Consider the following 15,636-nt stretch of genomic DNA (forward strand, 5'->3'; position numbering starts at 1 on the left):
GCAAAAAAAAAAAAATTGTTACACCAGAAGATTTTACGGGGGAAGACCCCATAATTTCCACTGTTGCTTTTCATTAAGTAATGCTCAAGTTAGTTTAGATGAGGGTGTGGGTGACTACCCGAGTACTACCAATATGTAGTGCTGCTGTAGTTGATTCTGTAGAAGGTGCAAACTGTGGATTCAGCTAGGATAGGATAGGAACACAGCAGAGGGCAGTTTCGAAGCTACATTTGTTTACTGTGTTTTCATTATGCTTAAGTGTTTACTGAAGTGGAGCGTAACAGAACTGACAGTGTAACTAAGATTTAAAATAGTGAAATTCTGATCTTATCTGTTCTTCCTGGCAAAGATGCTTGCACAAACACCTTTAACCCATTTATCAGTCTGGGTGAGGTCTCAGTTGACTGGCAGAGATCATATCCCTCTTGTACGGCTTTTTGTAAGAGAACAAATTAAGCTGCGAATTTGACTCTGCAGACCTCATTGGAGACATAATTGCATGGTTGTAGGTTAGATATTGTGAGTATTTCTTTAGATTAAAACCCGAACAAACCACAAACAAACTACAGTTTACTATGTTATTTAGAACGATATCTTTTTTGACTTTTTAGTTTTGTCTATAACTGACATCAGTGTTGTTGATTTAACGTTAAACTAATGGTGTGCGGTAGAATCATGCCTGTGGTCCCGTAGTGTTACGAGATTAAGATCTTACTGCTAGGAAGTCATGTGTCACTTATTTCTTAAAGAATAAAAATAGCTCTGAGGACAGAACAAGAGAACATTTAGATAAGACTGTCAGAATAATGTTGTGCCTTGATGGTCAGAGGATATGAGAGGCTGGGTTTGTAGGGAGAGGAGGTATCTTTTATAGGACTGTGTGACAAAGTTGGAAAGAAAAATTTACTTTTGCTCTCGAAATCTCACACTGGTAAAGCTCTAAGCCACAAAGTTTTCCTGGTTTTTCTCACAATTTCCATTGAGATTTTATAGCTGATAGATGTATTATCTCTCCCTACAGACTGGGCATCAGAAAAATTCTGTATAAGCTCTGTATTTGAGGTTTTTCCCCAGGTGAAACAAGTATGAAGGTGGAATGTCCTGTATGTTGTGGAGGTAATTTTGTTCTGCATTTTCTCCCTGCAGAGCACTGCAGCATTGTGAGGAGTTAATTCAGCGATATAATCGTGCTGAAGACAGTATCTGTTTACCAGACAATAAGCCTCTGCCTCACCAGAATGTAACTAACCATGTGGGTAAAGCAGTGGAAGACTGTATGAGGGCCATCATCGGTGTCTTGCTCAACCTGACAAACGATAACGGTAAAGCAAACAAACAAATAAGCTTTGTATTGTGTGTTAAGAGTATCAAATAAAACATTAATGTAAACCCTTCTCTTAAACAGTTTTTATGGTTGTTTCCATGTACAGTGCAATAAAGCAGTTATGTGTGGTAGATGCTCGCTTTACAGTAATCAGTAACTTGTCTTTGCAAGTTGGGTGAGTAATTGCAAGTACTAAGTGTTAAGATGCATGCTTTGGTTAAGAGGGCCGAAAGGTTTTTTTGTCAGTCTGCTTACAATTATGAAAATCAAATTTTCAAAATTGAGCCTCTAAACTCTTTATTTACAGAATGGGGTAGTACAAAAACAGGTGAACAAGATGGTCTGATAGGCACAGCTATGAATTGTGTGCTTCAGGTTCCAAAGTTCCTACCTCAAGAACAGAGATTTGATATTCGGGTGCTGGTAAGCTATTGTATTTGTTACATTAACATAAAATGATTTGGTTGCTTCTTGTGCATTTAGCTACTCTGGTTCTGAATTAAGAAGCAGCCTCTACAGCTTTCATTGACTATATATATATGTACTTAGTGAGGTGCTTTAAGGTTTCTGTAAGGATTTGGTGTGTTTGAGCCATAGCCATTTTCCTTGTGTTTGGTGGGAAAAAGTCCACTGCTAGATGAACAAAGAGATTTTGCTAAATAGATCTGTGAATTATCTAATGTTCAAGTGTCTTTTCACTTCTAGAAATACGGTGGATGTTATTGCTTGAGATAAAGGCTTTGCCAAATTTACCTCAACTTATGTAAAATGGGTCTGTGGCCTAAATAGCAACAGTGAAATTGTGTGTGTGAAGGGTCTTTTAAGAATATAAGCTGAAGGTTGGACATCTGAATCACTATCTATAAATGAAATCTCATCTTTAAAAATGTTTTCTTGTTCAGAATTGCAAAAATGGAGATTCCTGCACACAGGTTCTAGTGTACAGGGTTCTCAGTTTTGCCACATATTTCTTCAAATCCTGATCCTTCTGTCTATCGAACTGTTTCATAAAAGTGTGTTAGTAAGTTATGTATCCTCAGAAAGATAAGGCCTATTATCTGGATAGATGTTTTTTGCTAAGTTACTCTTTTCTAACATGTGCAATCCTCTTTGGCTCTCCAATTCTTGCAGGGATTGGGTCTGTTGATCAATCTGGTAGAATACAGTGCTCGGAATAGGCACTGTCTTGTCAATATGGAAACATCATGTTCTTTTGACTCTTTCTGTACGGGAGAAGGAGATGATAGCCTAAAGATAACCGGACAGATTGATGCTGTTCAGGCTTTAGTGCAGGTAAGAAATGTGTTTTTTTTCCTGTAACAGTTACTATTTCTCATTATCAGACTGTCAAGGGGGAAGAGAGAACTTGGACATGAAGATTTGTCAGAGGTTTTTTCTGTTTAGTATTTTGAGTAGTACAGTGCAGTGGGGGAAGAGGGCTGCTGCTCGCAATTTTGACTTTTCCAGCACTATCCATTACAGAAGCAGCTTTCCTGGTAAAAGACAGTGTTACCGTTATTACAGACATCCAAAGGCTGCTCTCATGCTCCCTAAAGCTTTCTTGTTCCTACACAGTTTATTTCTATTTTGTTTTAAACCAGGCATAAAAGTTGTAAGCTACTCTTGCCTTATGTTTAAGTACTATCTTTTTGGGAGTTTGCAACTTTAAATTAAAAAAAAAGTATGCTTTGTAAGAGCAATAAAATATGGATATAGTGATTATGGATGTGAAACAGCATTCTTAAATGTTGCACTGACTAACTTTAAAAAAAAAAAAAAAAAAAAAAAAAACCAAACAATAATTTTGGTGAATGAGTTCCACCATGCAAACTAAAATAAAAGAATTGAAAGGAAATTACAGTGCTTTTATTTCAATTGAGATAATTTTATGGATGCTTTTAGCAGTTCTTCTATTTAACTTTGTGAAATAACTGTCCAGCACCAGACAAAGTCAACAATAAAAATAATATTAAATAGCTTAATGTATACAGCTTGGCAAAGCAATACTTAGAACTGGTGGTTGTATGGCTCGGGAAATAATTCATAAGACAAGTACACAATATGAAATTGCTGATTCAGTCACATCCTTGATAAGTCATTTTAAATTGCTTTTTCAAATGTTTGCTTTTTTGTATCAAGGGAAAAGCTAAGAGCAAAGAGGGGATAGCTAGCATGAAAAGAAAATGAGGATTGGTAGAGAACAAAAACGGGCAGGAAAATACGGCAACTTTTAGTCTTCAAGCTGTTCTCGAAGAAAATGATTAAACATTTATGGTGCCCAAGAGGAGCCGGCCAACTGGTTCAACAGTGGGGAGAGAGGGAGGCCTTTTCTGTAGAGCAGAGCGTTAGTGTTGTGATAAATTGTATTTTTCCTTTGAAGAAGAAAAGGCTATTGTTAAGAAAAGTATTGAAGACTAACTGTTCTAGGGGGTGAATTGTGAAAGGGAAATAAACTTTCAAGTATTAATTCAATGTGATAATGGGTTAATTTATAATAGAAATTCTTCTGAAATTTTCCCAATTAGCTATTTCTTGAGCGTGAGCGAGCGGCACAGCTGGCCGAGAGCCAGACGGATGAATTGATTAAAGAAGCTCCTACTGCTCAGCATGACAAGAGTGGGGAATGGCAAGAGACGAGTGGGGAGATACAGTGGGTCTCCACAGAAAAGCCAGATAGTACTGAAGAGAAAGATAAGAAGGAAGAAGATGATGAAGAACTTGATCTTAATAAAGGTATGTTGTCTGGTTGTGATGAGCTCAGAAAAGGCAAAGAACTCTGATTGCCTAAGTTGTCACCTTGTCCTCTGCTTCCTATCTACATGCAGTCTCTTGGGCTGAGATTTCCTCAGCATATCCCCCAGATGAAATTGTTACTGATCATAAGTAGGAGCAGTTCAGAGCTGAAGCATGAGAAGAAGTTACGTTATCTTTTATTTTGTTAATAGTACCTCTTATCAGGGCCTTCTGGAAAAAAAAAAAAAGGGGAAATAGAAAAAACCCAAACCTTTTTAGGGACCTTCTGTGTAAGAAATACTCTGGAACGGATGGCTTTTAGGACTTAATCTTGTTCTTCTGAACCAGTCCCTGAAAGTTACCTGCCCTGATTTTGTTTTCCAGAGTATCGTGACCTGTTCTTGTTTCATGCTACTTCTAGGTTTGGGTTTTTTTTTTTTTCCTTTTTTAACTCACCTCCCTATTTGCACGTATGCTGCTTCTGTCCCCGTCTTCTTTGTGCCTTGCATTCTTCTCACTGTATTGGTGGTATCTCAGATAATGCCTTGATGTGCTGCATCTTTGTAGTTTGCTCCAGGAATTTGAGTATCTCTGAGATGAGTTACACAGCTTGTCCAGCTTGTCTCTGGTAAATGTGTCAAGTCTGAAATGTCAGTCCTTCTTGTTTAATCTTCTAATAGTCGGTGCACTGCATTTCATCTAATAGTAGGTGTGGCATATTACTTTCTCCAGCCTTGCTTTATCCTTCCTTCTTTTTGTAGCTCCGTCAACTGGTGTCTGCAGCTGTTTGTGGCTTGCTCAAAAATGCTAAGTCATTAGCAAAAAGTGCTTTATCTGTTATCCTTACTACAAAAAACTTTCGATGGAAGTCTTACTGGCTTATAGTATCACATGAAAGGTTTATATTTGTATTTTGGTGTTAAGCATACAGTTTGCACATTAAAATGGTAATTAATAAAATACTATACGATGTAATGAGTTGAAAGCCAGCAAACACCATTTTTTCTGTTCAAGAATGTGCTGCTGAGTTAGTAAGTATGGAGTTTGTCTGATTCTTGCCTCTGAAGTCTCAGTCCAAAAGCTCATTTTGTTTGAGAAAAAAGAATTTTGAAAAGTGATAATGAAAGATTGTATTTGAAGCATACCAGCTGCTTAGCGAATACAATGCGCTCAATTGTCTCTCTTTACAGCTCTTCAGCATGCTGGGAAGCACATGGAAGACTGCATTGTGGCCTCATACACAGCATTGCTTCTAGGCTGTCTCTGCCAAGAGAGTCCAGTAAGGGAATTGCTCTTAAGTCCAGTACAATTTTTAGTGAAGTAATAATTTTCCATACTGAAATGGGTTTATTAAACTAGGGTTTGCTGTGAGCTAGTACGTTGATGAAGCTACACTGAGGTATATAGCTTTGTGGAAAGGTGCCAGAGGTATTCCATCCAAAACAAATTTTGTGAATGTCAGTATGATAAGATGAAAGGAAGTGGCCTCAGGTTGTGCCAGGGGAGGTTTAGATTGGACACTGGGAAAAATTCCTTCACTGAAAGGGTTGTCAAGCATTGGAACCAGCTGCCCAGGGAAGTGGTGGAGTCACCATCCCTGGAGGCACTTAGTGACATGGTTTAGTGGTGGACTGGGTGGTGTTAGGTTAATGGTTGGACTCGATGACCTTAAAGGTCTTTTCCAACCTAAACGATTCTATGATTCTATCTTATGTTTATCAAAACCAGTTGGAATTGAATGTTTACCTCTTCTGCCTCTCTCCCCTTTGCTGTTAGTCTTAGCCAACAAATGAACTGACTTCAGAAAGGCAAAGGAAAATTTGCTCTGTAATTATAATTGTATTGTTCTATACCTATAAAAGCTAGCTTTATTTTTCAGTAGTTTCAATAATCAAGTTAACATCAGACTTGTTTATTGTTTTTTATGGCTGGTTTATTTTTTCCTCCATTGAAATTACATGAAATTGAGTATGTCCATATTACTTGAAGATGATTGCCTCGCACTGGAAATACATAATAGAAAGCTGAAGTTAATACTTAGAAATATGGAATGACTGAGAACTTCATAAACTCTCTTGTCAGATATATGCTGAAAGAAAATGAGGTTCACACCTGCCTTCAGGCTTGTCTAAATTTACCATGATGGCAGAAATGGTCTTTAACATGCTGGTTTGTACCTTTTGACTAATCAGCTTTTGTACAATTTTAGTGTTTGGAGTGATACTGACAATAAGTTCAATAATTCTCAACCCGTAACAATTATAAAGGGAGCTTTTCTCCATGTCAAGGAGAGTAATCTGGTGGGTTCTTGATAATGTTGTAGGTCCTGGGGAGGTCTGATGGTGGTAATAATCTTTAATGGGGAAGACAACAACCAACCAAACAAAAACCCAAAAAACAAAACAACAACAAAAAAAAATATTTTTAGCAGTTGTTTTCTAGAAGCATAAACACCATAAACATATGAGTGTTGCTTGAGAGAGACTTAAAGCATAGACATGACAGCAAAAGCCGTCTTAGTAATGCTATGAATATACTTGTCTTACTGCATCTGACATACAGAGTAATATAGTTCTCTGTTGGAAAAATATTTCCCAAATTAAAATAGATTGTTTTATTTCTCAGATCAATGTGACTGCTGTGAGGGAGTACTTACCTGAAGGAGACTTCTCAATAATGACTGAAATGCTCAAAAAATTTCTCAGTTTTATGAATCTTACTGTAAGTAATATGTATTTTAAATTGATGTATGTACATATTTTGGTAATTGTGTTTTCTGTTAATAGTCCATATGCTTTTAGAAGCCTTTAACATTTTTCTGTTTGTGTCTGTAGAAGTGCTCAGGATGATTTTCTGTTTTTAAATACTGACACCCCAATTGTCTGTCGTTTTGGTAGTAAATGGAATGAAGCTGCTTTCATTCTGTTTGATTGCGACCAGACAGGAAAATATTTTTGAATCCTCTGCCTGAACCTAATTGCTTTTACTGATAATGTAATTGTAAATACTAAACTTCTGAAATGAGCATAGCTCTCGAATATTTTGAAAAGGTATTACAAATGCTTGTTTGTTTCTTGTTTTCTATTACATTTTCCAGTGTGCTGTTGGAACAACAGGCCAGAAATCTATCTCTAGGGTGATTGAATACTTGGAACACTGCTAGATTCTTAACTTCCGCTGCAGGCACTCTAATGCTGGAGCTACCCTTAGACAAAAGAAGAAGTCATGAAAGAAGTCCTTGAAGGATATACCAAGAGCATTCATCTGTGTCATTCGTGTTCGGATTTTTAAGGCTACCTGGTCTCTTAACCATGCAGTCAGCATTTTCTAAAAGACAGTTACTACATCAATCTGCAACTATCAAAAATGAGGGGAAAAAGGTTCTGAGGAAAGTAAATAACGAAACAATGCTGTTTATGATGCAGTGCAGTATTTAAATTTTTTTTTTGGCAGGGTTTGCCCTCCCTATCTTTTTTTCTTGCTTTGTTCATGAAAAGTTTCAAGAGGAAAAACTTGCTGCTGATAGTGCAACTGCTGTTTACTGTTGAGCCACTGTTTCATGCCAGCCAGGTGCAAAGGCAGCTTAGCTACTGAGGTATCAAACATATGTTCTAATAAAGAAGTTCTGGACAGCAGCACTGCTCCTATTTGAGTTTAATTTGCTCTTGCTTTTCTATTACTAGATTATTCCAAAATCATAAACTATAAATTTTTAAATACTTTTGTGATTTTAACTACTGTCTGTATTTAAAATTTGTTGGAATCCAAAGAGGTGAGGATTGGATAGTTTATTTTTTATACTGTTTTGATTGAAATTAGATTGTTGAAATTAGGTTGTTGAACTATTTCTTGGTTCTAAAACTATCATGGCCCATGTACTGTAAACTGATAGACCATAACACTTTGTAGTTCCAAGAAGCATGCAAACCCATGAAGACACAAAGCCATTTGAGGGTATGTTATCCACAAAAGAAAGAGTAACTGTAAAAAGTTGTGCCCTGTTTAAAAAAAGAAAAAAAAAAAAGATATTCAATCCCAGGGTAGTTTACACTTCCAATAAGCAAAAACTTTGACATGCTGATTTAATTTGTTTCGAGGAAGCACTCAAGATGTATTTTATAATGCTCAATACAAAGAATTTGGATGTTTTAGGGGGAAGAATTTTAAAGAAGCTAAAACACCAATGGGGATTAATGTTTCCAGCTGACATAATCTTTCTATTTCATTCTTCTGTGGTATGACAAAGTTTAAATGCATACAACCCAAAGCCTTAAATTGCTGATATAGCTAAGATTTTGTTCAGTCTGAGGTCTAGTTCACAGCAAAGCATTGTGTTTGAAGACTTAAGTGGAACAAAGAATCCCAGAAAACATGACTTTTTTTAAACAATTTTTTTCTTGCACTCATGATTCAGACCGACAGAATTGGTAACTATTTTTATTAAGGTGGTCTTGAATATTTGCAGACTGTTCTGAGATCTGCTTCATTGACATTTTTAAATACCTGTGTAGGTAGTTACATCATGTTATTCCATTGAATTTGTAAAACTTGAAGCCATAAAATTATTAGTTCTATGTATAATGAGGGGGAAATAACAGGAAATCTAACCTGCTTTTAGATCTTGTGTTATCTCCATGTATAAAGTTAAGGACTCGTGCTTTTGTATCAGTGCCAGCTGTAAATTTTTTACATACAGTGGCTGCCTTCTATGTCTTCCTATTTTTGATAATGCAGATTGTTGGGAATTCTGTAAGGAAGTAACTGATTAGCAGAAAAAATCCTATGTTGGTCATAATTTTTTGTGTTTTCTCTCGTCACCTTCTAAAACTTAGTGTATCAGTGTAACTTAGAAAAGTTTTTGAGGTTGTATTCCCCTTCATTTAAAAAAAAAAAAATCAGTATTGAGAGAGAGGAGCTATATGTAAATGATCTACATTAGGAAGAAATGATTGAATATTTTGCCCATCTAGTTTTCAGATTTTAGAGGTTTTCACTTATAATGGTATTTCAAAATAATGATGTAGCTTTTTGTGGAGAGATGGCAAGAGGAAATAAAATACGGATGTGATAATGGGGGAAAGCAGGGACAACTGCCTTTCTTTGTTACACTGGTAATTGTTTGGGAATTGATTTACCTCAGTGTTTAACAGTTGTTTTTTTTTTAAATGTAACTAATTGTCAAGCACTGACAAATGCAGATTATTTTTTTCTTTCTTTGATGGTGGGGGGAGAAATCACCCTGTGAACTGCAGTGCATTTTTGTGTGTTAGACCCTCAAATAACTCTGCATTAAAGGGTACTTGAGGCCCACTTGCAAATTAAAGTTTTAAAGTAACTTTTTTCCATTGTAAATATTTGTGTAAATACTCTCAATTGGAAATTAGAACAGTAGAGTACTTTTCTGAATCCAATCCTATTTTTATTTTATACAGTATTTCTCAGCTGTGATCTTTGGAGCAAAAGCCAACGGCAGGAAAAATAGTTTGTACCAGTTTCATGAAGTATGTCTTTGGGTTTTTGTAAATAATTTTAACTCAAATAAAATTGCTACTTTCAATACATATCTTGTCTTTTAACATGCAATAAAACACTCCTCTGAGTGATTGCAGAAAGAAGGCAGCGTCAGGTAAATTGTTAAAAGGAGAGGGGAAAAAAAAAAAAAGAGAAGGAAAAAATAGAGGAGCATCCTGAAGGTAGTGCTTTGTCTCTCACTGCTGTGCATGGAGCTGAGGCTGTGCTCAGTCAAACCAGCTGAACCTTGGCATTTCCTGGAGGTGGTGTACTCAATCTCTTGATGCGTTTTGGAGTTCTCGGCACAAGTTGCTATTAATCTTTCAGCTGAAGGGGCATGTAGCAACTCTGAAGAGCTGTAGTTAGAATAACAAAAATATGCTAAAGCTTAGGGGAAATGGGGTGGTTCTTCTTACGGTGATACTTGTCACATCGTGGGGGATGTTAATGGCAGCTTTCTACAGTGAAAAAATGAGAAAATTACCATGAGCACTGCTCGGTTGATTAATATGAATGGTGCTTTAATTTCAGGATGGATTTTTTTTTCCCATGGATTTTTTCTTAATTGATACAACTAGATACAGGTACAATATGCAATAATACATGAGCTGTAAAGTGAGCTCAATGTGATCTGTCGTCTCATTGCCACTTCAACAAGCATCAGCATAATGTAACTTCAGTTCTGTGCTGTAAAGGGACGTTACTGGAGCTTGAAATATGGAGCAGTATGTTATTAGCATGTGGCACTGTAGGAGGCAAATACAGCTATATGTAAGCAAAGGGTTTCAAAAGAAAATAACATCTGGTTAAAGTATTTGCTCTTGGTTATTTTGTTGGTAGATATGGAATGGAAGCATTACGTGTGGGTGCTTTGAGATGATATAAGCATTTTCAGATTAACAGGACAATTGTGAAGCTTCTATAGAAGATTTGGGAGTCATAGCCTTTCATGTATATTATTTCACTTTGAGACTGTTTTGAAATGCATCGTTTGCATAATAACAAAGTGATCTGGCATGGTATGTACAGCGCTGGTTTATCAGAAGCTTAATGTAAAAGCAGGTAGTAGTGCTGGAGATGATTTCTCAGGCTGGCCTAATGGAGTTGTTCTGGTGCTGTCAGCAGATTGAGTCTCTCTGAGCAGAAGATTGGACAGTGATCACAAAGGCGTAAAAGCTTCACTGTTCCCCCTGAGCTGAGCATCTGTGCCAAGCGTGCAGCTGGAGTAGTGCTGTTCTGCTGGGGAACTGAATAATCACTGTGTGGCCACTTCTGGGTGGACGAGAAGATAGTAGAAATTCTCATACCAACTTTAGGGTTTTAAATTCTTGAACAACTTCTGTAAAGAATATTCTAACAGGAGTTCCTGCTTTTAACTATGTTTTCAGGCTCAAGTACCTCACTGAACTGATAAAGATGGTTTTGTTGTCAGATGCACTAGCGAATATTCTGTCTTCCCTCACTTTTTCTTCCTGGACATCGGTAATTCCTGCTTTTAGTAAGCAGAAGTCAAAGTATTCTTATGTGGGGCTATTACCAGGCAAGCTTACATGGCTTTTTCAGTAAAACTATTTTGTTGGTTTTGTTCATTAACATGATACTTTTCTTGTTTAAAAAGCAAGGAAAACAAATTGTGTATTTGAGTTGAAATGATAAAGAGGGCTTAAGTAGCTGCCATTCTTCTGCATCAAGCCCACCCTTATAGGATGGTTCGTAATGGGGTTTTTGAAGATTGTAGTTTTCCCTGAATCCTGCTAGACAAGTGTTTTCAAAACTAGACCAATGCAATTCTTGGTGCCGCTGCCTCTCCTCCTCTGTGCAATATGTTAATTTGTCTTTGGGTAAAGGACACTACTGCATTCTTTTAGCTACGTGGAACAGAAGCCATTCATACATATTCTTTTTTGCCTGCCCTAAAGGTCCCCTAATTAAGGGGCATTGGGAGCATCTGTAGGTGCAGATAGTCTTACTGTAAATAAAAGTGAAACCCTTGTAAATAATGCAACTGCTTGAAGTCCTTATCCAAGGGTAGACTGACTTACTAATGCCACAAGGATCTTTATTCTAACTGTGAAAAGTGAACTTAATTTGCAGCTATAGCTTAAGCTTCAGGTTGCTGTGCTTGGTATGGTATGTCTGTCCATGACAACAGGTGATCTCTGGTGATGCAGAGGAAGTTGTCAGGTGCCCGGGAAACAAGCGCTCCTCATTGGGAGGAAAGTGAACTACACTGGAGGCTGCCTTAAATCTGAAAGACAGACCTGTTCATGTCTTTTACCTCCTGTCTTTCAAACTGTATCGCTAAGCCTCCTAACCCCTGACTTTTGCTACTATATGTTGAACTTCGTTTCATCAGCTTAGAGGGGTAAAGGCCAAAGAATTTCTTGAGAGATGTGGAAAGCTAGATTGCTAAATAATAGAGAGTTGTTCAGACAAGAGTACCTATTTCCTTTTATGTCCACAGTGTAGACTCAAAATTCTAGTCTGTCTTAGGTGGTCCAAAGTTACTTAGAGGAAGGTTCATTGTTGCGTAAATATTAATTTAAAAAAAAGGTAAACTTTTGCAGAAGAAAATTGGGTGATATGGAAAAGAGGACTCTCTTTGGAGTAAAGGAAAGAATAACAGGAATTTTACTTAGATTTACTGGTGGGAATTCGTCAAGTTTCCTGTATTGACATATATATGACAGAAGGTTTAGTTTTTTAAAAGTGGGGAGGAAGAGTGTTAACCTGGAGTGTTGAATGGATTAAATGATTTTTCATTCCGCCTGTAAAACTAATGCTGTGATTGTGTCCTAGAACAACAGTACAGTGTTGGCCAGTTGAGTTAGTAATTGTAGTTTGTGTGCGTGTTGCTCTTTTCTCTGAACTGTCTAGCTGTGTCACTGTACCCTCTTAAGAAAATTAAATGCATTCTCAACACTGAAAATAAGGAATAAAACTAAAAAGAGGATGTTCTACCAGAAGAAAGACTTGTGTCAAAGGTGCACCAAAGAGTTTAATGGTGGAGATGAATAGTTACCACCTGGACAAGTATTTCGGTTAAAGACCCAAATGAGACTTCAACAGTTTCTTAACTTGCATTGTTTTCTTCTTGAAATTCACTGACATTTAATCAGTAGAAACCAAAACTTGAGAAAAGCTACGAGGGCTACAATTTGAAGGAAATAAATTTAAAAAAACCAAACCCACAGATACTAGAAGTAATTTTACTTTTTTCTAGCCAGTGATTGACCAAAGAAATTTTATTGAACTAGCCTGTTTGATGGGAGAAGGACCTGTGAATGTGGCTGTGGTACATCTCCCAGTGACAGTTGCTGCTGTTGGTTTCCTTCTGCATTATAGTATTCTACTTGGTGGAAAGCCAACCTTTTATGAATAGTACGTGGGTGGGTATGTACGTGCACGCACACACACACATACACACACACATATATATATATGTATTTTGCTTCTCTGCTGTCACCAGTACCTAATGCATGAAAATCAAGGTGAAGGGCATTCCTGCAGAATTGTGAATGAGAAAGGAAAGCTGACAAGTTGCTTTTGAGACCATTCAGGAGCTGTGCGTGCACCTTACTGCCTCTGGGAATGATGCTAAAGTTGTGGGACTTCGGCTTTCTTTCATGGACGTGGTGTTGGCCTCTTATCCCAAACACGTGGCACTTGAAAACTTTTCTGGGGCAAAAAGTTTTTTAAATATCCAGCTTATGTTGTTTTCTGGTCTGCTGTTTAATTTATAGTCTCTGTTTGGAATTTAAGTACAAACCATAAGGAAAGCTTGCAGCAAGATCACTTTGTGTCACAGCTTTACTCTGAGGCATGAATTTAGGTTCAAAAGGCTGATGTTCAGGTTACTGAGCCTCAAAAAGTAGTTTGGTAATGTGTTACATAACGTGCTGTATAACATCTGGTGTCATTTTGCTGGCTGATATTTCATCTTCATTCAACAAGGAATTTTAAGGCAAAGCTAGCTTATCCAAATTAGAAATGCCATCGTGTCTGTCTGGGTTAAAGTGCTATAATGATATTATACTTCAGCAGCAGAAATGGAGCATTGTAAATTAAATAGAAGTGATGCTATTATTGTTTGTAGTCTCTTTTACCCTGACTATTTTTAAAACGTGGCAATAAATTTTTAAAAAGAAAAATTTAATCTTCCTAATGGAAAAATCTGATTGGAATTTGTGTGCCGAGTATATTCATGCATATCTTGCATCCAGTTTTATAAATGGAGCTTCATCTTGCAAAACAACGTTTCTTATTTGTGATACTTAGATTACAATGAGAGTCTTACTGAGAATTTTGCAAGAACAAATTTCTAGCTATTTTATCCCAGGTGATCATAAATTTCCTTTTTCCTTATTTGGTGTAGGTTTATAATGGTTCTTCAAGTATAATTTGAAATGTGAGACAAAACCAAGTATTAAATGTCATTTCTGTATTCCTGTAGAACATTAGGTAAAATTGCTGGAACAAACCAGTACTCTAGGATGATTAGCTAGTCTGTTATACATCTTCAGACTAAATAATAATAATTTAAAAAAATAATTTTCTTGAAATAACTAAATCAATTTTTATGTTCCTCACAGTAAAACATAAATATATGGCTATTCTAGTGTTGCCGTACAACATGAAGAGATTTATACAAAGATTAAATACACCACAATTGTAATTTTATGTAACACTTGTGATGAGCCTTCAGAAGTTACTAGGAGAACTGGTTTGTGCTATTTGATTAACATACATAATGTAGCTTCAGCTTTTTTAAGTCTTCCAAAAATCACTTGGAATGTGCTTTGTTTTTTGAACTTTGCTAGCTGGTACCAAAAGAAGAGGCTCTTGAACCACAGCTGTCTCTACAATCCTACCCTTCTCTGAGGATTTTCACTGGACACAGTTTTTGAAATGCTGAATTTAAAGCCTGAAGTCTGTCCTGCATTATGCTGATGCTCTTTAAAGCTGGGCTCAGTCTATATACCTTTTTCTGGGAGAAACCTTCAGCAAAAGCTTGGTACATGCCTAGTTCTCAGCAAGACCAAAAGTCCTCCTATGTCAGTGTGAGCATGAGGCCAGACCCAGAGGAGGTTGGCTTGGGATGGCCTATGTGGCCAAGCCTCTGCACTTGAAATCCACTGAGCAGGGGTGTGATGCTAGATGCATCTGAAGAAGTTGGCAGGTTTACAGGGGCAAAAGTACGTGATGAAGTGGGGGGGGGGGGGGGGGGCCTGCTCGGGCTTTTCTGCCGTACACCAGGTTTTGCTGATACTGAAACCCCACTGTGTGTTTCCTGGACCCAACTTCAACACACCTTGCTGAACTGTTGCTAGCGTCATTCCAGTGGAATGTAGCGTCTCTTCTGGGTCTAGGGAAAAACCCCGTGCATTGAGATGTTGGAAATTGTACAACTACTGTGACTAGCTACTGTCATACCTCAGATTCTACTTAGTCTTTGTGACTATGTGGATTGACTTTGGAAACAGGAGTTTAGAGAGGTGGAGATCATCTCCCTTTCAAACAGGATTTTAGGCATATGTAAGACAAGGATATCTGGAAAAGCAGGATTGTTCTGCACAGCCTTAGTCACTGTCTTAATTGTTGAGGTTTCCTCAACACCAGTAAATGTCAGATTATTTCAGGAGCCCGTGGAATTGTTGATATCCTGGAGATTAAATGAGAATTCTAGAGATTCAGACTTGCGAAAGAAAAATGTTTCAGCACTAGCACACTAAAAAACTTGTCATCCATCTGTGACCAACAGTGGGGACAGCAACTGCCCTTAGTTAACAAGCTTTCCCTGGAGATGAAATCAGAGAGACAGAGGTCTGACTGTGAAAAAAAACCCATCATGGAAGTTATGACATATCAGAAGCTGGATCAACATCTGGGCCTGGCATGTGGTTGCACAGCACTTCTTGTTCTGAAGTGTCAAGTCTTTCTCGTAAGATGCCACTGAGGACTTTGAGGGGCTCCAGATGGGCTAGCAATTAGCCTGTGGCTGCCTTTCATGTCCCAAATGAGATTCCAGTAGTACCGCATGCCGTCTAGGGTTAGGTTACCTCCCAGCA

The 15,636-nt window shown here is 37.5% G+C and overlaps 1 protein-coding gene across 4 annotated transcripts in view; it reads left to right on the forward strand.

The window, feature by feature from the left end:
* The window catches only part of WAPL (WAPL cohesin release factor), a 70,555-nt gene extending 60,937 nt beyond the window's left edge, over positions 1–9,618 (forward strand). For all 4 annotated transcript variants that reach the window (XM_086466485.1, XM_086466483.1, XM_086466486.1 and 1 more), the window contains 7 exons: positions 1,147–1,322; positions 1,632–1,747; positions 2,456–2,617; positions 3,850–4,057; positions 5,248–5,336; positions 6,683–6,778; positions 7,155–9,618. In XM_086466485.1, coding sequence (XP_086322611.1) covers positions 1,147–1,322; positions 1,632–1,747; positions 2,456–2,617; positions 3,850–4,057; positions 5,248–5,336; positions 6,683–6,778; positions 7,155–7,220 — 913 coding nt within the window. In that variant the 3' untranslated portion in view covers positions 7,221–9,618. The remainder of the gene's footprint in view (positions 1–1,146; positions 1,323–1,631; positions 1,748–2,455; positions 2,618–3,849; positions 4,058–5,247; positions 5,337–6,682; positions 6,779–7,154) is intronic.
* Positions 9,619–15,636: the final 6,018 nt, after the last annotated feature.

Source organism: Leptosomus discolor, chromosome 6 (genome assembly GCF_034619465.1).
Source record: "Leptosomus discolor isolate bLepDis1 chromosome 6, bLepDis1.hap2, whole genome shotgun sequence".
NCBI lineage: Eukaryota > Metazoa > Chordata > Aves > Leptosomiformes > Leptosomidae > Leptosomus > Leptosomus discolor.